This window comes from Gossypium hirsutum, chromosome D02 (assembly GCF_007990345.1).
Source record: "Gossypium hirsutum isolate 1008001.06 chromosome D02, Gossypium_hirsutum_v2.1, whole genome shotgun sequence".
NCBI classification, from domain to species: domain Eukaryota; kingdom Viridiplantae; phylum Streptophyta; class Magnoliopsida; order Malvales; family Malvaceae; genus Gossypium; species Gossypium hirsutum.
Genome location: NC_053438.1, coordinates 11,480,340 through 11,506,186, shown reverse-complemented (window position 1 = coordinate 11,506,186; position 25,847 = coordinate 11,480,340). Strand labels below are relative to the sequence as shown.

The 25,847-nt window shown below is 32.2% G+C and overlaps 1 protein-coding gene and 1 non-coding gene across 2 annotated transcripts; one reads left to right on the top strand and one right to left on the bottom strand.

Moving 5' to 3' along the window:
- The first annotated feature begins 1,628 nt into the window (after positions 1-1,628).
- LOC107910403 (inactive protein kinase SELMODRAFT_444075) lies at positions 1,629-6,154 on the top strand. Its single transcript, XM_016838228.2, has 10 exons — positions 1,629-2,022; positions 2,259-2,392; positions 2,517-2,614; positions 2,826-3,172; positions 3,269-3,721; positions 3,824-3,984; positions 4,245-4,318; positions 4,420-4,567; positions 4,659-4,808; positions 5,456-6,154. The coding sequence occupies exons 1-10, from the start codon at positions 1,842-1,844 to the stop codon at positions 5,534-5,536; spliced, it is 1,827 nt and encodes a 608-aa protein (XP_016693717.1). The 5' UTR covers positions 1,629-1,841; the 3' UTR covers positions 5,537-6,154.
- Positions 6,155-15,143: 8,989 nt separating this feature from the next.
- LOC121215005 (small nucleolar RNA R71) lies at positions 15,144-15,250 on the bottom strand. Its single transcript, XR_005910740.1, has one exon. It is a non-coding gene; the product is annotated as a small nucleolar RNA R71 (small nucleolar RNA).
- Between the last annotated feature and the right edge of the window lie 10,597 nt (positions 15,251-25,847).

Below are 25,847 nucleotides of genomic sequence, written 5' to 3'. Positions count from 1 at the left end.
AGGGGAAATTTTGTAAAAATGTTAAAAATGACCAAATTGCATGAAATGAATTGTTTATTGTCTAAATTAATATATATTGAAAGAAATTATTAATATCAAGTGGGTCTAGAGCTTTAATTTTGTTGTATGATGATATTATAAAGTGATTTTGTAAATATTAATGTTAGTATCAAATTGTGAAAATAGTTAAAATATTAGGGTTTGGTATTAAATTTCTATTTTATTAAGGGTTGTATGATATCCTAGAATATTTGGATAAATTATTAATTGAGAAAAATTATTTGATTTGATAGATTAACTAGTTAAGGGACTAAATTGTAAAAGTTGAAAAAGTTAGGGTAATTGTGTAAATTTGAAAAATGGAGGGTATAAATTGTGAAATAAATTGGAACTGAAGTATATGCTAATGAATGAGTAATTTTATATTTTAGATTAAGATTCCGTAGATACTTTTAAAAAAAGGAAAAATAATGGAATAGTCCCTGAACTCCTGCAATTATTACAATTCAATTCAGGTAAGTTCATATGTTTAAAATTTCATGGTTATGTGTTAATTTAGGAATGGTATAATATATTTATTCATATTTTGTTGTTGAAATTAAGATTATTGTAAAAGTATGAAAACAGAATTGAATGTTTAAAATGAGTAGAACGCATGATTGAGTACGAACGTTCCGTGGCAAAGAATGAATTGACAGATAAGACAATGGTTGGACCATCAAGTCGGCAGCTCAAAGGACGACACTTAAAAGGCTTCTCCCAATAAGAGCTTTGATTCCCCCTTAAGGTACCAGGTATGATAAGGTAAGGCATGTAAGGCCTTGGTTGATAGATCGATCCCTTGTAGGTGTACTTTCCATAAATTAATTTCTAAAAATATTGACACCTCTCCCATGAACTTGTAGTTCGAATCCACATCAACCGAGACGTTTCCTACAGGAGGCAAAACTCCAGTGTGGGACAAGACCTTCTATTGAGGGTCCAAGACCAACCTCCCTTGAATAGAATTGAAAGATAAATTTATAAGTAAATAAATTTTGTATACAAATTTTAACAAATTTGAGTATTTATATTAAAATTTTTATTTTATTATAATGATGTAATGTACAAAAAAAAAGAGGCTTGTAAGGGGTTAATTTCGTAGCACAGTAGGGTCTCATATGTTTACTTTCTCTAGTTAAAAATACACTTGTACTCTAGTTAGGTATAAAAGTACACTTAACAACTAAATAATAATAATAATAATAATAATACAAGTCCCAAATAATTAAAATTTAAACGAGCTCAATCTATAAAGGACTTGAACAGAGAAGGACTGAATTCAAATTCCAATGATCCAAGTCTAAAATAAACCCTAATGGAATCCACCCGAAGACAGTAAAGCCCCTTGTACGTAACTTATGGTTAAAGCACTGACTAGTGTGACTAACCCATGGTTTTAAGGAATAATATGAATGAATAAACAAAGAAATCCAGATTCGGTCTTCAACTTATACCTTGATAATATTCCCATTGTCTTTGTTTTTGGACGGCACATTTCCCTCCAATTTCAGGTATACTATCCGAATATCCAAAAGTATATCTGCTCTGATTTCTTCAACCATCTCCCTATCCCTACAAACCAGACAAATTACATTACATGGATTGAAAAAAAGAAAAAAGAATTAAAACCCTCCTTCAAAACAAAACTAAATCTATACAATCATTGGATTACACATCTCTATCCCCCAGGCCACGTTTCATGTTTGAATCAAACCACACCCCATCAAGATTTTCAACCTTTTTTTGAAAGTCATATATATACAAACCATTGGAACTCCAAGAGAGTTGCAGACTCAACAATGGAGGGCAATACAACTCCTCATACACCGTCTTATGTGGTTATCGCATTCGATGCAACTAAGGATCATAATGAACGTGAGTTTAGAATTATCATCAATCATATACGAGTTAGAGGTGATATTCTGCGTGGTGGGGATACGCTTCTTATGCTTGGAGTTTTGCATAGAGTCACTCACCCTAGTAAGCACTCTTTTCTTTCTTCTTATATACCTATTAATGATGATTTTGATGTTTGTGTTTGAGTATATTGATTTATACTTTAAGTGATAAAGCAATCGTGATGGCCTACAGATTTTTGTTGAATCTATTAGGTGTTGGATGAAATTACATAAAATACAAAATATGAAAGTGGGATATGTATGATCAGTCAAATTAACTCACTGTTTTATCCTTTTCTTTTCCCCGGTTTGGTATAGTGGGTTACCAAAGCAAACCATGTCCAGAATCTTTTGGAACAAGCCTTCGTGCCATGGAGGAAGAACTCTCAAACAAGGTTGATTCATATGTTAATTTGCTCCACCAAAGTGCTGAAGAATGTGAAGAGCAAGGGGTACTATTTATTTCTTCTTCTTTTTATTTTTGCATACATACTATACTTAAACAAAAAAGTTCATTGCGGATTCAAACTCTGTTCATGTACTTTAATTGTGGTTTTGTGTATTTTTCATGTTTAGGTGAGCATTGGAGTTAAAATTACAGCTGGGGTTCCCATAAAGAATGTTGTTCTACAAGAAGTGGTTGCCTCAAAGCCAGCATGGGTTGTACTTGATAGGTAATTAGTTTGCAACCATCATTTGCCTTATATATAGTTTCATAATAATTATTTGTTTTCTTTGGAAAATGAACGCTTTTGTGGTTTAATTCGATTAATTCATACAGTAACCTTTAGAAGATGATATTGAACATGTCTGGTGTTGGATACGATATTTGATTGTATGGTATATCTCTAGTTTTTCATTACTGATGACATTCAGTCTTAGCAGACACCTCAGACGGGATTTGAAGTTATACCTTAAACAGATACCTTGTAAAGTTGCATTAGTTCAAGACAGCTTGAACGTTGATGTTTTGAGAAACCATACAATAAGTGAACCAGATATTGGAGACCAAAAGGTGTACTCCATGTCCAAGTACAAGTCTGTACCTCCATCCAACTTTCACTTTACTGAAAATATCGATCCTTCGGAAACCTCATCAAGAAGATACTCCTTGTCCACGAGTTACTTGGAAAGCTCCAAGAGTGGCCTCTTCACCCCTTCATCTACATTGAAATCAGAAGAGCATAACTTTTTATCTGATTTTGGTCCCTCTTCTAAGCTGGAAATATCGGGTAAGCAAGCAATCTTGGCAATTTTATATGAATAGACGCTATGAAAACTAGCTACGAGTATGTATCTGACAACAATGGAACATCATTTCCTTTCAGATACATATACCAAAGGAGGAAGTTTGCTATTTGACACACCAAATATTATCCAAAAGCAGCAAAGGTATGGCTTCCGCAACAAATCCACAGGATCACCTCTTCTTTGTGTTGCTTGTGGACTAAGGACTGAACTGTATATCGAAGATTCAAAGGCATTCACTTACACTGAGATTCAACAAGCCACTGAAGACTTTTCAAAGAATAACTTGTTAGGGGAAGGTGGATATGGTCATGTATACAAGGGTAAGCTCAAAGATGGACAGCTGATTGCAGCAAAGGTCCGGAAACAAGAAAGTACACAAGGATTTGCCGAGTTCAATTCCGAGGTATCTGTCTTAAGTTTCGCACGTCATAAGAACATTGTGATGCTGCTGGGTTATTGTTGCAAGGAGAACCTCAACATTTTGGTTTACGAGTATATATGCAACAAGTCCCTTTACTGGCATTTATTTGGTAAACTAAACATATCTTTACAGACCCAAGTATTGATTTGTGTGTCATTTCATCTTTACAAAATTTTCTATATGTTTTGGAATTGTGGATTTTTTTCTACAGAGAATACAGAAAATGTTCTTGATTGGCATCAAAGACGTGCTATTGCAATTGGCACTGCAAAGGGTTTACGTTTTCTGCATGAAGAATGCCGTGGTGGTCCTATTATTCATAGGGACATGCGTCCAGGCAACATACTTCTCACACATGACTTAGTCCCTATGGTCAGTTAAGTCCTTTAATCAACTAGGGCTGGTCCTATTTTTAAGGCCTAATAATCCTTACTACTTAGCCCATGTAATTTAGGTGTCTTTTATCAGATCACATCTTCATACCCAAGTTCGATTAACATTACAGTAGACTGTCTGCTAAAGCGAAAAGATTCTTAAAACCTTAAATGCTGTCTGTTTTAGAAATTTATATGATAATTAGCATTTTCTATGGAACTGCATGCTCATTGAAATGATTGTGTTTCTACACACAGCTAGGTGACTTTGGTCTAGCCAGATGGAAGATAAATGATGAAACACTACAGACAAAAGTTCTTGGAACATTTGGGTAGGAGACTTCTTTTCTATGACCTCTCAATTCATTTTCAGACTGAGTACATACACCATTGATATGCCAACTAGTGTAAAATGGACCTTTGGTTCATGTAGATATCTTGCTCCAGAGTATGCAGAGAATGGGTTTGTTTCAGTGAGGACAGATGTGTATGCATTTGGGATAGTTCTCCTACAACTAATATCAGGTCGCAAAGTAATTGACTACAAAAGCGAAGGACAGCAAGTATCTTTGAGACAATGGGTATGTAGGTCTCAATGAGTGTTCATATATATATTTTTTGGCAATATTGATTAGTTTTACACTTGTACCGTCTTGGTGTTTGATCATGTAGGCAGAACCACTGATCGAAAAGTTAGCACTACATGAGCTCATTGATCCTCGTATTGAAGAGTCATATGACACCTATCAACTCTACCTTATGGCTAAGACAGCTTACTTATGCGTGCAAATGAACCCTGAAATGAGGCCATCAATGGCGGAGGTAATGACCCTTTGATACCATATCATATACTCCTCATCATAACTAATTTTTTATGTTTGACATGGGTATACATGCTTGATTTTCATTTTTAAAATTTTCAGATTATACCTTCATGCCCTACCCAGTATGTGTTGAACACATATTATATGAATACTTCAAAAAAGAAATGAATAGTACTAATAACATCTTGTTTGATCTTGTTTTTGCAAAATCTTGTTTTAGATTAGGGGGTGAGTATTCCATCGAATCGAATAAAAAAAATTTTAAGGTTTGAAGAAGTAAAAGTTTTAAGAGAAAGCAAAAAGAAAAAAAATTTTGGGAGGGTTTGAGGGGAAGTAAAATTTTTTTAGGGAAAGTAAAAAAAAAAGATCTTGAAGGAAAGTAAAAAAATTTGAGGGGAGGGGTTAGGGGAAAGAGAAGTTGGAGGGTTTGGTATTTGGTCTGCTCAAATTATTTGAGTTATTTGAATTTGCAAATTTAATTTCATTCAAATTCGAAATTTAAATAAAATTTGAGTTGATTCGATTAACTTTGTACTCGATTAAAATAATTTAAATTTTAAATTTTTTTCAATTTTTTGGAGTCAAACAGAATTTTGCTGACCCCTACTTTAAATAGTAGTAATGAATTGATGGGTTGTCCCACAGGTATTGCGCCTTCTGGAAGGAGAAGCCGATCATTTCCACCAATTGAAGGAAAAGGCAGTTCCTCAATTTACAAAACGATGAACAATATTTACTTCAATTACTTGCATTTAGAATTTCATCTTAGATGTCACTGCTTTTCCAACATCAACATGGAAAAGGGTAAAAAAACCAATGCAATATACTGTTTTTGCAGTCACCATCTTAGTGACATTTAAAAGACTGTTACAGTCAAAACATCTCAATATATACAGATATAATTGTCGCATTAGGAGTACTGCTTTAGAACCATAGCCCTACAAACAAGTAGGATCTTCAATGTAACATGCTAGGCATAACGAAGTTTTGAAGTGTGAAGTCATTTCATGCATAGTGACAACAGTACTGGGTATTGGCTACCATGATCGGTCTCGAAAGTTCCAACAAGACAAGAATAAGATAAGGCTTAGAGGGGTTTTATGAGACACTGAAAACCTGTAATTTGGTTCTGTATGTTAAGACCGAAGTACAGTGCTTCCCACAAGGTGGGGCTTTGCTTGGAAATCATTAGCATTTTCAATTCCATTAGCGAAAAGAACCCAAGGCGTGAGAGCCGTCTAAAGTGTTTACTTTACCAATGTTCATGGACCCTGTCATTATTCGTATGCAATTGCAATGGTGAGCTTTGTATGAGTTACAATTATACAAATCATTATTCAATTATACTATTTTGTGCAATTAATTACATATTTACACAATCATTATCTAATTACATAACTTATTACAATTTTTTATAATACAAAACATTATCCATTTACATAAATAATTACAATATTAATAACTTTTTTATAATTACATAAAACATTATCTACATGTTGATTCTTTTTAGTGTTTAGTAAATTAAATATTTTTATTGGCAATTATCAATTTGACCCAACCATAATCTACATGTTGATGCTCCAAATGTTCAAACTAAATTATATATATCGTTCTACTCTTAAACCAGATTTCACGTTCTGTTTAGATAAAAATTTCAGTATATTTTAGTCATTGCGGTGTATTTTGATCTATTTCGGTCAATACCGACTTGTATCAATGCATATTGACTTGTACTAGTTGGTACAAAATTTTGATATTTTAAACTAACTTTTAATTATTTCATCTTAACCATTTAATTTTTTTATATCTACATTTTAATTAGTAGTTATTAAATTAAATTATTGAATCTAATTAATAATTTTTAAGCTTATAGTTACAAATAAGTATATTTATATGGATGTAATTGAGATATATGTGCTTGTATATATAATATATAATTTATTCTTTTACCAAAATAATATATAATTAATTAAAAATTAAAATTTAGACTACAAATATATATATGTGTGTGAAAAATATTTACATGGATATATATTATCAAGAAATTAAAAATTAGACTATAATATATATGTGAAAAATATTTAAAAATATCGGTAAACCCAAAACAGTACACTAAAACATGCCAATACAGATACGTACTAGTGTCACGGGGCTAGAGTTTTCTCTTGCGATCCGTGCGGCCTTAGGCGATCCGTTCGTCCAAACTCGCCCAAGTCAGCCTTAACTTAAGTGAGGATTCCTTAAGAACTCCTCCAAGGTACCAATTGAAGAGCGGAAGCGATTTGTGCCAAAAGAAGAACAACAGAAAGAATGCACACAAGGTGTTTGAGTAAATACTCTCTATTCTCTTATTCACAAAGAATAATGAAACAATTACAGGAGCCTGAGTACAAATGAGGGAGAGGCTCTCTATTTATAGTTGAGCTCCCCCAAAACCGACGGTCAAGATACATTTACATCGACGGACGAGATTTAACCATATCCCTTAATTTTAGGGATTTACAAGATAAGCCTTATCTAATCTAATCTTTAAAAGATATGATTCTATCTTCTAATATTAGTTACCATATTAGCCTAAGTTGCCATCTCTTCATTATTGGGCCAACCAGGCCTCAATCTGACAGGCTTGTCCAATAGCTCTTTGAATCGGGCCAGTTCTCGTAGGCCAAATGATCCCCATCGGAGCAATAGACCTCTATTGGATGCATTTGGTGCGATGGTCACGGGCTTTGAACTGCGGTCGTGACATTCTCCCCCACCCATTCTCGCAACGTCCTCGTTGCGACTTTCGAATGGCACCAACTGGATTTGCCTCGGTCTCGTCTCAACGCCTTAGCCTTTCCCTTCCTTCGGGACTTTTGCCTCGGCTTACATCGCTTCTTAACTCGAACCGTCCTACTCGTCGTATTTACTCTGGTCAACTGTCTCACATGCATCACTTCTTTTCCCTTGAAGTTTGATGCACCACCCACCTCTCCCATAGGTGGAAGCCTTGTCGATGATTCGGCCAACTCCGACACTTCACTCAACTTGAGCCTCATTGGTCCCAGCTTCACTGTTTTCATCGCAACTCTTTCCTCTAAGTCCGATGACAAACTCACCTCTTCCTTGGGTGGAAGCCCTCTGATGACTCACCAAGCTCAGACGTTGTCTTTCTTTTGACTCCGGCTTGCTTTGGACAGTTTCGCAACTCATGCGGACCACGGCACAAGAAGCACTTTACTCGCTTCTTTTTGCTCCTCTTTGCCCTCTTGGCTTCGGTTTTTCCCTTGCTCAAACCAAGCTTCTTGGGCTCCTTGTCTGCTCCATCGTTCCCCTCGATGGCAGACTTTCTCGGACACTTCCGCAACCTATGCGGACCATGACACAAGAAGCACTCCACTGGCTTCTTCTCGCTTTCGGCCTCCTTGGCTTCGACACCCCTTGCGTTCGAACCAAGTACCAAGGCCTTACCCACCGGCTTCTCCTTAAGCGCGGATTTCTTCGGACATTTCTTTAACATGTGTGGACTGTCGCAAAGAAAGCATTTCAGCTTGTCCCTTTTCCTCTTGGGTTTCTTCTTCCCAACTCGTGGTTTCCCATTACCACCATTGTCGCCATTGCCATTGCCATCCACAATATCTTCCTTGTGATCCATTTCACATACGCCCCTTTCCTCGGACTTGGAAGACCCAAGCTTGTCTTTCCCTAAACCAAGCTTGACCACGGACTCAACTACCGTCATGGCTTCCGACAGCTTTTGGACACCTCTTTGTTCCGCCTCCTGTCTGACCCACGGCTTCAATCCATTCTAAAAAGCAAGCAATGCCTCTCTTTCGGTCACCTCTGAAACTTGGAGCATGAGTTCCTTAAACTCTCGAACATACTCCCCCACTGTGCCCCGTTGTATTATCCCTTGCAAATTTGCTCGAGCTTCTTCCTCGGCAAATTCTGGGTAAAACTGTCCCTTCAATTCACATTGGAACTCTTGCCACGTCCCAATCTCATTTTGCCTTTTATCTGTGGTCCTACCTCGCCACCATAAAAGCGCAATGTCAATAAGAAATATTGAAGCAGTGTTTACCTTAACCGCATCATCCATGATGCCTTTGGTACAGAAGTAGTTTTCCATCCTCCACAAGAAATTGTCCACATCGCATGCAGACCTTGTCCCCACAAACTCTTTCGGCTTCGAGACCTCCTCATTACTAAGTGCTGCATTTGCCACTCCCTTCCCCACGGCTGCTCGGCACAAGGCCAACTCTCTCTCGAGCTCCGCTATTCTTGTGCTCAAAGCCCTCGTCGTGGCCATTGTTTCCTCCTTCAAAGCCACCATCATAGAGCTTCTTCCTTTGGAAATCTAGCAACTCTCGCACGTTATCCCTTTAGGAAGTGAGACACGTGGTAACAAAGTCCCTGGACTGCTCCCTCAAGTCATCAATGCTTTCCCCAAGGGCATTGCCTGACTCTTTTGCGTCCTCTATGGACTCCTCAAGTTTTCCCACGCGTTCCTCAACAGCCGACAACATCTCCCTCAAAGACTTCCTTGCCCGCCTTTGTTCGAATTCTTCTCTCGATATCCCAACGGTGCCTTCGAACCAACTCGAATATCACTTGGTTCAAAACTTGGCTCTGATACCACTTGTCACGGGGCTAGAGTTTTCTCTTGCGATCCGTGCGGCCTTAGGCGATCCGTTCGTCCAAACTCGCCCAAGTCAGCCTTAACTCAAGTGAGGATTCCTTAAGAACTCCTCCAATGCACCAATTGAAGAGCGGAAGCGATTTGTGCCAAAAGAAGAACAACAGAAAGAATGCACACAAGGTGTTTAAATAAATGCTCTCTATTCTCTTATTTACAAAGAATAATGAAACAATTACAGGAGTCTGAGTACAAATGAGGGAGAGGCTCTCTATTTATAGTTGAGCTCCCCCAAAATCGACGGTCAAGATACATTTACATCGAAGGACGAGATTTAACCATATCCCTTAATTTTAGGGATTTACAAGATAAGTCTTATCTAATCTAATCTTTAAAAGATATGATTCTATCTTCTAAGATTAGTTACCATATTAGCCTAAGTTACCATCTCTTCATTATTGGGCCAACCAGGCCTCAATCTGACAGGCTTATCCAATAGCTCTTTGAATCGGGCCAGTTCTCGTAGGCCAAATGATCCCCATCGGAGCAATAGACCTCCATTGGATGCATTTGGTGCGATGGTCACGAGCTTTGAACTGCGGCCCTTGACACTAGTACCAAGATAAAAATGATATGCCCACTAGTACGGTACAGACTACCTTATTGTAAAGGGCTTGTTTATATGGTATGCCCATTGGTATAATATAGACTCAGTGTGTGATTGAGTTTCTTGCCACTTTAGTTGAAAGATAAATGCCTGAGACTCATAATTTCTTTTCCACATGGTGAAGCGACAACAATGTTGGAAGATGTAGCTCTACTAACAAGCTTTCTAATCAACAAAACAGAGGCATCTAAAGATACTTTGTTCTATCTGTAGGCAGTGCTCTTCATATCAAAGGCATATTCTCTAAGAAATGACTGATTTCAATGGTTGCCAAGTGAAATAGAGGTTTACCATTTACTCCACGAAAACTTAAATCTAAATACGTTCTATAAATAAATAATCTTTGACCATTAGATCACACATTGAAATTCAATTAACTATAACAGAGAAAAAGATTGTATGAGAAGATGCGACACCTTAACGTATATAATCCCTATTTAAATCATGTCTTCTAATTAGATTTTTTAAAATGTCATCATGAATGAAAATTTTACATTTTGTTATTGTTTCATAAATCATTTCTCAATTATAATGAAGAGGTCATTTAAGCCCTCTATATTGTTAAAAATAGCAAATAAGGACAAGCTAATACTATTTTAGATATTTACAGTTGTAAATAAGTTGATCTATCATTAAACTTAAATATTTATTTTTTATTTAGGGATGAAATTTAGTAATGTTATATTAATAAGTTGTTGGGTGTAATGGTAAGGTATATTGCACTCTTAAGAGAGAACATAAGTTCAAACGTTAGAGACGATATTGTTGGGAGTGGCATCCACGAACCTTGAACATAAGTTGTAAAACGGATAAGAATAATACCCAAACAAAAATGCAATGTTACACATAAACTATAATTTTATATATGAAACTTTGATTTGATTCAATTTTCACAAATTACTAACATAACTATTAATATAGCACCATTTTATGTTTACATATTGTGCACATAAATAATTTTATTTATCTAATATAAAAATAAAATGATGTATTTATTTCTTTAAACATGTACATTTGAATTAAAATCAACGTTTCATGTATATATTTGAACCACGATCAAAATTATATATATATAATTACACCAAATCAAAATTCATATATAAAATTACACGTTAAATCAAAATTGATTTATAATTTTAAGATTTATCCCTTTATTTATAAAAAAATTAATACTTATTTTTTTAAACTAATAAGTAGATTCAAAAGAAAATTAAAAACATATCTTTAACATTTAAGTGAAACGAAAAGCATTGAAGCACAAGTCAACGCTTCACCAATAGTTATATCAATGGTCTAATAAATATGTACGAGGTTCCTATATTTTTTTTCAAAACTAAAAATTATTTTAATACTTTCAATAAAAAATCATAAAAATTTAGAAAATATATAAATTTTATGAAAATTTCTAAAAATTATGAAAAATTCAAAATTCAAAAAAAATATTTTTTAAAATTTATGAAAAATATAAATGTTTCCAAAAATTCAAAAAATAAAGTGTTATTTACTCCTTTTCTCGGTACAATGAGATTCAAACCTTAAGGAATATGAATACCCGATCGATAGGTCACAATTTAAAGTTCATGTTATTTACTCTTTGAATGGTAGTAAGTTCTTTCTAAATTCTGAGTTATTCATTCAATCTGTATTGAAGAATTTTATTTTAATTCAAATCAATTATATATCAAAATATTTTTATTTAAATTTAATTATAAAGTATATGAAATATCGGTGTAAAATAGTTTTTAAATAACAATACAAACTCTAAATTGGTTTGAATTAAATTTAATATTTTTTATTAAGTTAAAAAATACTTTTTCATATTTTCAAAAAAAAATATTTTTCTCAAAAACGATTTAATATGAACTGATCAAATAACTCAAATTTTAGAGAAACCTTATTATCATTAGAGGTATTCATGGGTCAAATCAAACCAAAGCTTGATTTAAAAAAAAATTCTAGCCTCGTGCCCATTTCTCCCAAATTACCCATTTCACTATTTAAAAATAATAACAAACTATTTTCTATTTAAATTTATTTATAAAAATTAAAATAAAAATTAATATAAAATTTTAAATTTTATTAGTATTTTAGGCAGTGAAACATGTCGAGCCAACCCAAGATTAAAAATAGAAGTTATTCAAGCCTGATCCAGAATAGATTAGGCCTATCGGATTATGTGAGTTGCATGACCCATAAACACATCTTCTCTAATTACCGTTCAAGAAGTAAAAAAAAGAAAAAATTAAAACTTTTTGGAGTTTTTTATATTTTTCATAAGTTTAAATTGTTTAAAATGATTTTTTTTAAAAAAAATTAAAGAGTTTTACTTTTCATAATTTTTTAAATTTATAATTTACAAAAAAAAATCATGAATTTTTCATTCAAAATCTTTGCGTGGTATGTATTATCTTGGAAACAGGGCAGAGCCCATAGTGGAGCATAAAGTTTAAAGCAAAGTTTCCCAACTATGGTGGAAATTTGCCACTCATCATTATAATATGCACTTGCTTGGAGAGAGAAAAAATAAACAACAATTTACCCTAAATTATTGCAAATTGTTGGAGGAAAGAGTAGCAATAATTCTTATATATATTAAAAAAGTAACATTAACAAAATGAGACACGTGCTTAAAATTAAAAAATATATATATGACAATGTATTAATAAAAAGAATTATCTTAAGTAAAATCCTTTAAAATATATCAGAAATATAAACTTATTAAGGGATTATGTAATAATTTTTAATACTATCAATATGTCAAAAATTATTTTTAATCAAGTGAAGGACGATTTTGGAAAGTAGAACTTTGGCATAAGGATAAGTAGGAAATATTATATGCTATAATAAACATACACGCGTGCTTCAATAGTTCTTTCAATAACGTTAAAAAGAGAAAATATTCAATGAATTTGGACTTTGAGCAATTTGTATCCAAGTTGGATTAAATTGAAACTTTGAGTCAAAGCCTTTAAATTTGAGAAACTTGATCTATGGGTGTTTTTCAACTTTTATTTGTTTGATGGTATATAAGTTTGATTAGAAATAATATATAATTATTAAGTTTTTTCTTCAAAAAAAACTTAGTGGTTTAATGATAGGTGCTAAAAGTAACAGGTTTTTAGTTTTATTCTTAATGTGTTTTTGGGTGATTGTTTGATGTTAATGGTGAATTTTACACTCTTAATCCTTTAAATTCATGTCTTTATACTCGGGAGAGCATTTGGGAGCAAAAAGAGCAAAAAATGAACAAAAACTACAAAATCGGAGCGAGTTACAGGAGCTACACAGACTGGATCATTCCACACGACCATGTGAGCCACACGGGCTGCCACGTAGCCGTGTCAATTTAGCGAATTACACTCTAAACAACGAAAAAACGCTATTTTTAGGGTTTTCAAGCATTTTGAGACCTATATATGACAAAAATAAGAAGATAGGAGTGAGTCGTCATAGAATACTCAAGAAAACAACTCGAAAAACACTATTGAAGCAGATTTTCGTCAAGATTAAAGATTCCCTTTTGATTTCTTTAGAGATTATTATGACTTTCTTTGTTTCTTGTGGTTATATTGTCTTTTTGATTTTTTTTGTTCAAGTATGAACTAATATTCTAAATACCTAGGGAGATGAACCCTATGATGGATTCTGTCGTTTGATTTTTATTTTACGCAATAAATACTTAGATCTTGTTCTCAATTATGTGTGCTTAATTATTGGTTTAATATTTCTAGACTATTGATCCATGTTTGATGTGCTTAAACCAAAGGAGGAATAGACCCTGTTTAAGAGTAAGTCTAGCGTAATTGAATGAAGTTGCATGTAATCCTAGAAATAGGACTACATAAATCTACTGGATTAGAGTCAAATTTAATAAGGAATTCATAGATTAAGTTAATGTGATAATAGGGGTTTTAATTAGAAAGAAATTTCAATTAATCAACCTAAAGTCAGTTGCTCTTATTCTTGAAGAAAGATAATAGCATAATTTAAGGATTTCTACGGATCAAGATACTAAGTAAAGAAATTGTGTAATTTAGATTGATAATGATAAATGAAATCTAGGTGAATCATTTCCTGGGTATTGTTTCTCTTCTTGGTTATTATTCGATTATTTTCCTAATTTGTTTTTTGACGCATTCGTAGTTAATTAATTTAGTTAATTTTAGTTTTAATCAATCACTCAAATTTATAGGTTAAATAATAGAAAGACGGTAACTACTAGTACTTTTAGTCTTCGTGGGAACGATATATTTTCTCACCGTAGCTATACTATTAATCAATAGGCGCACTTGCCTTAGTTAGATTTTTAGCTGGTTTATAACTGCATCAAGTTTTTGGCGCCGTTGCTGGGGACTAAAATATTAGAAAAACTTTATTTCTATTAGTTTAGCCATTTTTATTTTCATTTTAATATTTTTGTTTTTAATTTAACTTTTTACATTCTAATTTTTTGTTTGTTTGATTCTGGCAGATTCTTTTGGTTTATGACTAAAAGAAACTTGTTGGAATCGTAAGTTTATGATAGTGAAATCGAGAAAATTACTCGCAGAAATCGGAGAGAAGTTAGAGAAGTAAGGCAAAGTCAATATATTGTAATAGACGACGGTCAAGAGGAAAAGGATATTACTGTGGAGATGGAGAATAATCAAAATAATTAGTAGCCTCCTGTACCTCTTACTCCTCATACTATGTTTGATTATGTTAAACTTACTCTGATTGAGGTTGAATCGAGTATCGTTAGACTGACTATTGTTGTAAAAAATTTTGAGTTGTAATCGAACACAATTCAGATGGTACAGCAATATGTTCAGTTTGATGGATTGCAAGATGAAGATCCAAATGCTCGTTTGGCTAACTTTCTAGAGATTTACGGCTCATTTAAGATTAATGGCGTTACTGATGATGTCATATGCTTATGGTTGTTCCCATTCTTTTTTAGGAGCAAGGTAGAACAATGGTTGAATTCGCTTCTATAAGGTTCTATCACAACTTGAGATCAGATGATTGAGAAGTTACTATTGAAGTACTTTCCACCGGCTAAAATAGCTAAGTTGAGGAACAACATCTCTTCTTTTGTTCACATTGATTTGGAGACATTATATGATGCATGGGAGAGATTTAAAGATCTTTTGAGAATGTGCCCTCATTATGGGTTACCTTTGTGGTTACAAGTTTAAATATTTTACAATGGTTTGAATCCCTTGACTAGGCAACTAATTGATACAGCAGCTGGCAGAACATTGAATAATAAGACACCTGAGGCAGCTCAAGAGTTTATTAAGGAGATGGCACTAAATAACTATCAGTGGCAAGTCATGAGAACGAAACCGATTAAAGCAACCAATGTTTTTAATATTGATGCAGTTTCTATGTTAGCAAATTAGGTTGAAACTCTTGGTAAGAAAATTGATGGTTTAAATTTTTCTAAGCAGGTGAATTCGGTAGTGCAATGTGATTCAAATGGAGCGGGAATAATTAATTCAGAATGTTTACCTTTCTGTTCTGGCATGGAGCATGAGCAAGTCAACTTTATGGGTAACAATTCTAAACTTCAAAATAACCCCTATAGCAATAACTATAATCCAGGATGGAGGAATCATCCAATTTCTCTTGGGATGGTCAAGGTAATCAAAGGTAATCAAAGGTCACAACTCGTTTTGGGTTTTTAGCAACCTTATCAACAAGAAAAGAAACCGAACCTTGAGGAGAACTCAATTTCAAAACACTGAGACAGCTCTAAAAAAACCATCAAGCATCAATTCAAGGGCTTGAAAATCAAATTGGGTAGCTTGCTAAACCGATTTTGGAAAGACAGTAATGTAGCTTACCCAGTGACACTGAAACTAACCTTGTCATGCCCCAAAATTGGGCCTAGAATTTTTTAGGGTAAAATAGGGATTTTAGCTCTAGTGTGCTTGGGAATTTCATTAGCATGATATTCGGAAATGTTTTTGTCTATGTCATTTTGGAAATTAAAACAATTTTTTAAAATAATGTTCGAAAGACTTTCAATTTTGAAATAAAGGCTAGTTTTAAAAAGAATCTAAATTATAAGTTTTTGAAAGGTAATTAAACCAAAATTTAATTTTCATCATATTTTCCCCTTCATCTTTATAAAACCCACATTAGTCTCTTCTCCATATTTTTGTTTTGTCATCCATTGCATTCCAAAGCTTCTTTTATTCAATTTTGATTCTCAAACTTTATTCATTTGATTTTCATTATTCCTCAACCTATAAATCTCCATAGTATTTTAAGAAAAATATCTAAGAACACCATAGGTTTCTCCATTGTTAATTTTTTGGGTTTTTCGGGTTTTCGATCAAATGTTTGGTTTTTCATCAACTAAGGTAACGATTTCATTCCTTATTAGTTTTTGATGTTATTCGATCCTTTAGATTGAATTTTTAGTTGTTAAACCGCATGTTCTAAATAAAAGTAAAAATTTGGGTTGTTGATGGTGGATTTCGGGATTTTGGATAAAAACATGGTTTTAAAGTGTTTTTCAATTAGTTTTGACATGATTAGAAGGTTTCTAAACTTACTTTAAAGTTTTGTTGAAGATTTCCAAAGTTTTAATGAATTTTCGTGAAAATTGTCATAAACATGTCAAAAATTTTGATACCATGAATTGAGTAGTTTTTAGTAGTTTAAAGGTTGAGAATTAGTCGTAGGTGAATAATTAGATTAACGGAATCAATTTTAGGTAAAAAGATTAAGTATAGATTGAGATAGTTGAAATTCAAGTTTGCTAAGTCGAAGGTTTCAGTTACAAGAGAATTTAGCTTAGGCTTGTGTTTTGATTGTTTGAAGTGAGTCTTTGGTTGATTGTTGATTGTGTATATTGTGTGGTCATTATGTGTGAAGCATCGGAACCATTGGAGCCTTCTACGAGCAAGGCAAAAAGTAAGGAAAAGTTAATTTAAGCTTTCCGTAATTAGGTGAAAGTGTGATCGGCGAGTGTTTGCAATCGCTAGTTGTAGACACAATTCATACTGTTAATTGGGAGCTTAGGAATACCCTAAACCCTTATCCTAAGTTCCGTGTGTAAGCTTTCTATTTCTCTTGCTTTATTTTGGCTATTATGTGATTATGTGAATAATTGTGGATTGATTATTATGATACAATATTGTGATATGAGATATTGGTGATGACTATTGTGAATTGGGTTGTGTTGTGGGCATAATGTACATACCAAATAATAGTGATAATGATATGCTAAATAATGCAAATATGTAGAAAAAGCGAGCGAAATTTCGATAAGTATATATGACATGTAATATGTGAGAACACTTGTTTGCGATATATGATGTACTAATTTTAATACACAAATATGTGGTTAAAAATATGATGGCTCAATGAGCATTATTGTGCCACTTAAAATGCAATTAAATGTGAATCTGACAAGCATACATTGTGTACAAGTTGTGATGTAAATTGATGAATATGAACAGAGATTATGTGCATTAAATCGGTAATTAAAAATGTGTAATTGTGGATATTTTAGCCTTGTGATCTCTTAAAACTATTGGATATAGTTGGCATGTCAATAGGATTGTGAGTACTCACCTATATGTATTGTGTTTTGGGGCATTGAGGCCCTGGGACAGGTTGGAGAGATAAGAGAATGTTAGCTAAGCTCCATCCAATGGGACATGTTTGGTGTGTTTGAAAGTGTTAGCTTTATGCTTCACTTTTTGGGATATGTTCGTCTTTATGATTCAATTGGTGTGTTGGAGATCCGTGTATCCGATGTGTAGTGATAGAGCCCACTTTTATGTTTCCTAACCTCAAGTGTCAAATTATTGTTTAAATGTGATTTTATTTATTGTGATAATACGATGTGAGATGAATGCATAAACATGTAAATAATATGCTAAATGAGTCGATTTAAGTTTCATGAAAATGTTAGTATGTTCTCATAGTAAATTGCGTATGTAATTGTGGTTTGGGTCATTTTCATTTAACTTGTGAATGCATGTGAATATATCAGCTAGACTTTTGAGTTATTAAAGCATGTATACATTGTTAGTCTTAACGAATTATTGTAAAATAAATTATTTGTATAAAAGTTTAGTGTAGCCATACGTAAGAGAATTTTCTATTTTTATGATTTAATGAAGCGTGAATATGTTATTATGACTTGGTTAGAATATTGTTGTGAATGTGTTATAGCATGCTCTTGTTTAACCTTTAATGTTGTGTATACACTGTGGTTACTCCAACATTCATTGAGCTTGTTTAAGCTCACACTCTCTCTCTAACCATTGCAGATATTTAGCCTTTACGATGTGAGAGGTGTGGGGATACCAAGGAAGTGATCCAAGTTAGGCTTTAGTATTTGCGTAGGTGGTATTAATATTATTTTTTAAACTGTGGGGATAATGTAATGTGGTTAAACTTTAATTGATTATTATTGTAGTCCTCATGATATTTTATGGGTTTAGTTTTCTAGTACTTTTGATGGATGTCATAATTATTTCATTGGTATTGTTTTGGTTTGAATATTTGTTATGTTGAAGTGCCATGAACTGTATGTATGGTCAATAGACGTTGAATGATGTGGTAGAACTGTTGCATGATATTGCCATGATGTTTTGGATATTTTGTAGCTTAATTATTCCTAGGAACTATAGGCTTGAACCTTGGTATATTATTTCTTTCTCAGGCATGTTTTTGATGTTTTGAACTGTTATTTTGGTTATTTTGACATTGGTTTAAAAAGGTAAATCATGCATGTTGATTAGATATTTGTTGGAATGGATTAAATGCTTAGATGTGTTGTATTTTTGTGGTCTAGAGCAAATGTATCGATATTCGGTTTTAAAAATGACACCTCTGTGATATTTCAATGTGCAGGAAGTTAGTATTGTAATTTGGTATCGATACCTTACCACAAGTATCGATACTCGGGGTAAAATAATCATTACTTTAATAAAGGTACCGATAAATAATAGGGTTTGATTTTTTTATGAGAAAAAAAATGTTGTTTTCGTATTGATTTTTCAATCAGTATCGATACCATATAAGAGAAATATCGATACCTTTGTTTCAATATCGATACCTACATAACTTGTTTTGGAATTTTGCTAAGTGGTTGTAATGCATGTTTAATTGATATCATTAGTTTGTTTGAAGTATGCTGAGCATGTTTTAATGTTGATTGATGTATGTTGGACTTAAAATTCGTGTGAATGCCTTATAATAAGAATGATTTGTTAATAACGTGACAAATTACTATGAGTTTGATGTGTGACGGTGGTGTAACGTCCTGTTACTCGGGCTCGGCGACCGGGCCGAATATAGGGTGTTACAAACCCAAATGAGCAAGTCCACGCAATCATTGTTCGAAATGTGGAAGGGTTAGTCGAGCCTGAAAAGAAACTGAATCTAAAAACTGTTAAGAAAAATGATGGGGTTGAAGAAACAAAAAAAGAGCATAAGTTGGTGGTTAGAGAATACAAACCACGAATTCCATATCCGATAACATTGAAGTAAGACAGCATAAAAGAACAATATGTTAAATTTCTTGAACTTTTAAAAAACTACATACTAACTTACCTTTTGTTGAAACTCTTTCGTAGATGTCCAAGTATGCAAAATTTTTAAAAGGGCTATTAGAAAATAAAAGAAAGTTAGACGACTTGTCAACTGTGGAGCTCAATGAGGATTGCTCGTCCATTCTCCAAAACAAACTACTCAACAAGCTTAAAGATCCAATGAGTTTTACTATTCCTTGTTTTATTGATAGTTTAAATGTTGAAAAAGCTTTGGTTGATTTTGGGGCTAGTATAAATGTTATGTCTTATAAAATGTTCAAACAACTTAGTCTCAGGGAACCAAAACCCACTAGGATGAATATTCAATTAGCAAATAGATTAATCAGGTATCCTAGGGGTATTATTGAATATGTACTTGTTAAAGTTGATAAATTTATATTCCCAGTTGATTTTGTTATATTGGACATGGATGAAGCTATTGAGGTACCCATGATCTCAGGTTGACCATTTTTAACCATTGCTAGAACTATTATTGATATGGGTAATGGAGAACTTGTGTTAAGTGTAAGTGATGAAAATGTTACTCTTCAAACACATGATTTTGTTAGAGTTCCTAGTGAGCGATATGATACTCGTTATTCTGTTAATGTTAGGAATCATACAACTCAACATTCTTTGCAAGAAAACTAATGAATACGTGTTCAAACAACATTCGTTTCAAGGTGATAGTAACCAAGAGATGAGTGGAGAGCAAATGGTACAACTCGATGAATTAGATGAATGGCGAACAAAGGCTAATGAGAACCCAAGAACGGTCAAAGAAATAATTATGCAACACCATAGTGTGAATGTAAAAAGGACGAACAAAATTCAAAGTTGGGGACAAAGTGTTGCTAGACAAATCAGATCCACGAATGTCTGCTTCAGAGCTTAAGTCTAGAGGGTCAAACCCATTTGTGGTATAAAACATATTTCCATACGGAACAATTGAGGTAACACACCCTAATTACGGCACATTCAAGGTAAATAGTCTTCGTCTCAAATTTTATTTTGATGGTAATACTGACAACGAGAGAGAGGAGCTTCGGCTCCAAAATCCACCTTAATCGTTAGCTAAAAAAATGAAGTCAAGCTTAAACTCTAAATAAGTGCTTCTCAGGGGGCAACCCGAATGTTTTTATTTTACTTATTTATTCATTTTAATTTCATGTTATTTTTTAAAAAAAATTCAAAAAAATTTATCTACACGGGCGTGTCCCAAGCCGTGTGCATAGTGGAGCTAATTTTTTTTAATTTTATTTTAACTCACATAGGCACAGAGAGTTACACTGTTTGACACATATGAGTTGAAAAAGCGAACGAGCATCGCACACAGCTTGGCACACAACCGTGTGTGACACACAGTTGTGTGTAACATGTAAAATATTTATGTTCGTTCTTCTCCACTTTTACTATCTCATTGTTTATAAGGATCGATCCCCAACATTTTTACATGTATAATATTTTCCTTGTAAGGGTGTTGTCAGATCTATTAAGAACCCTTCTTAAAGGGTCTTATCATCATAGATCATAGTGTTGGTGATAGATTTAAGATAATGAGGAGGAGGAGGATATAACATATGAGATTTGGTCTTTTATGCATCACTAATGTTGTAGGTCTTTTAAAGCTTTTGGCAGTTGTTTGATTGTTTCTTGGTTGATCAATGTTAATCCTCAGGTTTATTTGATGATGACGGGACTAAGATGCAAATTTTAGTTGTTTGATCAAGTTAATGCATATTCAAATTTCTCTCAAAAACTTTTCCTATGTTCATGAGATTTCCACCAATTGAAGTGGCTATTTGCACACGTGATAAACTCAAGACTTTTAGAACTGGATCGATGGCTGAATCGGTTGGACTATCAATTCGTCAGTTCAATTGGTTTGATTAGTTTATTTGATTTGATTAAATAAATTATTTAAAAATTTTTAAAAATTCGATTCAACTGATTTTTTTCTCCAGTTCAAACGGTTCAACACCCTTCTTCGAGTCAATATATTAATCGATTCTCAATTCAATTGGCCCGACCAACCGATTTGATCTGGTTCAAGCAACCTTGGGTAAACCACCACACATTTTTTTATTACAATAATAAATAAATAAATAAATTATATACTTAAAATTAAAAAAATAAAAGGTAAAGAAAAGATAATCACTCAATAGGCGTCAACGTCATGTGTTTAGTGTTGAGAGGAAATTAAAGCAGGTTATGAAAAAATTCAGTATTCCGTCAGGGTCGTTGATTCATGAACTATAAAAGCATATATAATAAAAAAGATGGAGAAATCAAATGAATCTTGTTTGAAATTTCTTTGAAAACGAAACATCAAAGTGTGTCTCTGTAGTTTATTATTTATGTTTTCATTAGGGCCCGAAAAGCACAGCGACAGCTGAATGATGCAACCAAAAATACAAAAAGGAGTTGGGGACGTGCGTCAACGCATTAGTTTGGTGTTGCTGCTGGTGGGGACCTCCAGCCAAATGCCTCCCTCACATGTGGTGCTGGATTCTACGCCTCCTTGGTGATCCCCAATCCTCATGTACTTTTCCCCCAACTTGCTTTGCTTCCCTCTACTCTTTATTACCCACCTCTTCTTTCTTTATCACTATTTTATATTTTATGTAATAATATATCTATAATATTTAGTCAATAAGGTTCAGAAAATGTAAAAATTAGTTAATAAGGTAATTTAATTTCTTTAAGATTATTAAAAGAATCCATTTTATAATGACTGGTTATAGTAATTCTCATTTTTACAATCATCCACTTTTTAACCATGTAAAATTTTGATAGATATGTCAATTAAGTATTAGCTCGATTGATATCGGTATTATTATCAGTACAGGAGGACGTGGATTCGAGTGCGCTGAAGCACATTTTATTCCCATTTAAAGATTGGAGAAAGGCTATGGATAGTTTTAGGCATTGTATCAAAAAGAACAAATATGATAAGAACGTATAATGAAATTAATGTTAAAAAAAACTTTGATAGATATAATATTTTTGTTATATTTAGGTATGTGATGGTGAGTAACGTGGAGCTTTTGTATAACTCAATTTTTTAATACAAAAAAGGTAGGAAATAATTAAGGACCAAATTTAAATTCTATTTTAATTCAATAATGATTTGAATTAAATTATTTTTTTAGAAAGGAACATTGGAGTTTGTTTATTACTCCACCTACCTAGTTATTTATATTTTGGCATATTTAAAAAGATATGATTTTTTAAAAATTAAAAAAATCCTTATTAAATTGTGAATTAATATCAGGCCAATAGAACTAAAAACTACAAATAGTATTAAAGATGGGTTTTTTTACTTAAATAACATAAAATAATTAAATAAATATTGAAATGGGATAAAGGAAGTAATGTTTACCAATCTAGACAGGAGGTAAAGTAAAAAATTAGTGCCGTTTGACCAATTGGCAGCACCCCTCTCCCCAGCCACCAAACAACAAGTTTTTTAAAGAAAAATAATTTTTTCACGGATGCTGCTTGGTCAATCGGCAATACCGGACTAAAACTTATTTTTGTTTAAAAAATAACTTTTTTAGAGAAAAACTCTATTTTTGGTGTTGAAAGGAAATAAAAAATTAATTTTTTTTAAAACTTGATGTGACCCGTGGTTGAGGAGAGGGATGTCACCTATTGGTCAGATGACACCGATTTTTTACTATAACTCCTACATAAATTCGTAAATATTACTGTCTTTATCTCATTTTAGTATTTATTTAATTATTTTATATTATTTCGGTAAAAAATCCAACAAATTCCCTTTTTGCTTAGGGTTCTTTTAGACAAATAATTTTATTTTCACAAAGCTGCTGGCTGGATTTTTAATTTTAGTTGTGGAAATTTTCAATTCTCTTTTTCAATTTTATTTGGTTTGTTGATAATATTTTTTTATTTCATAAATAATTTTAAAAAAATTTCATCTATCTCTTTTTTTCTAAATATTATTTAATATTTTATTATACTCTTAAAGGACACATGAACTTAACTTTACTTATAAAATTTAAAAACTACATTAACAATATACCAAATATTTTTCTTGGATAAAATAATAATTCTCAGAATATATGAAAAGTAGATTTAAAATTAAAAGCAACATATTTATGTTGTACTATTTATTCTATTTGTGATAGTAATTTTTTTAAAAAAAGTTAAAGCAAAATCCTTTAATAAATATCTCAGGATGAAATAAGATCAAACAAGGATTTTACTTTTTGTTTTCACATCTATATATATTTTTCTTAAAAGAACTTTGTAGTTTTTTAACTTAATTTTTAATTTTTTTTATTAGCATCTAAACTTGAATGTTATTTAAGAATAATAATGTGAAATTATCACCTGAAAAATGTTAAAATCTTTATATAAAATTTAGAAAAACAAAAATCAGTATTGATGAATTCAAAGTTCCATACCTTAACCAAAAAAAAATGTTAAATTTTAAAACTATTGTGGATAGAAAATAGTGGAAAGACAAAATGAAAAAAAAAAAACAAATTCAAAAGTTAATTACTTGAATTATTTCACTACAAAAAATAATACGAAGATAATGAAATTTCAATTCTTTTCTGGCTTTTCATATTTTCTTGTACATAAGAATCAAAATTATTCGGATTGAGTCTTACCTCAATCAGTATGAATATTGTTATTAATGTAAGAGAAGGTAGATTTGAGTGCACAGAAATGTATTATCTATCAATTATGAATTGGGGTGAAACTATAAGTAATTCTAGATATTGTGTAAAAAAAATTGTTATCGACTAAAAATTTAAACATAATTTTTTTTATCAAATCAGCAATTTTTACAAGCATCAAAATTGTATTCGAAGATTAAGCATCAATGTTTGCTTTGCACTTTTTCGGTTGATTCTAAACCATTAAATTACCTTCTTGGGTTACTTGATATCAACCTAAGAGTTCATGCTTACCTCTAATCATTGATCATTCATCATAATTTATTTAATTAATTTCAACCAAAATATCTTCTCTTCTTCTTTTTTTTATTGAGTGATATAATGAGTTTTAAATAGTGAAAAAAAATTAAAATGAAAATGTTAAAAATTTCAGTAATGATGAAAACAATTGGGAGCATGTGATCTCGATTCCTTCGAGAAAAAAAAATAAAATTGTGAAAATCCATTGACGTTTAGGTTCGGAATTAGATTCGGTGTCTCATGGTTCCAATTAATTGGAAAAGTTTGATTCATTTGCACCCTTTGTTTAACCTGCACCCCTAATTGCTTATCCAATTTCTTTACCCCCAAACCTCCTTTTATCCTCTTTGTATCTTCACGTTTTGTTTTTCTTTATACAAAGTAAAGCAGTTAAGTGTTGAATGAGGCTAGGCTACCATCCCAGTTTCTACTCAAACCATTCTTTACTCATAAAGTGGAAAGGCACCCAAGGTTTTTTAATTCCCCCACTTTCTGAACCAACCTTAACTCACCCTAACCATCCCATCATCCTCCATTTTTCATACCATATCAACGGTCCACAGCACTGCCTCACTAAACCACGTGCTTCACGCTCCTTCAAAGTTAATTTCATAAAGTTATCGCGGTTAAAAAATGTTTTTAGAATTAAATTAAAAAATCAATTTTTTATGACATATAGAACATTTTTCATTTTTTTATCACATGTCAATTTTTAGTTGATTACTTTTTTTAAATAGATTTAACGATTTAACCAACAAATGTTTATGTACCAAAATGAAAAAAAAGATATAATTAGGTATCAATTTATAGATTAAGCCTTTTTTTAAGTAGACTTAACAGTTTAACTAACGTGGTACCAACTTGAAAGAAAAAAATAGTTTAGATACTATTAATGACCAAAACAAGTTTAGGTATCAAAATAAGATAAAGAATATAGTTTAGATTTAATTTTTAATATTATTAAATTTAAATTTTCTTGATTTTGTTAATAAAATAACTTTAGGGTTAATTATAAATTTATTTAATTTATTAAATATAATCTATGATTTTTTCAATTTTAAGATTGATTTTATAAAAATTAGTTATAAATTATAAATTTTCAAAACAACGTTAAAGTTTTAATTAAACATTAAAAATTAATACTTCTTTCATCTCTTAGTACTAAAATATATAATTTGTATCAAATATATGAACCACAGTAAGAAAAAAAACTCAAATATCATATTTAAAATGTTATCAAATTTAATATCGTACCAGTTCTTAA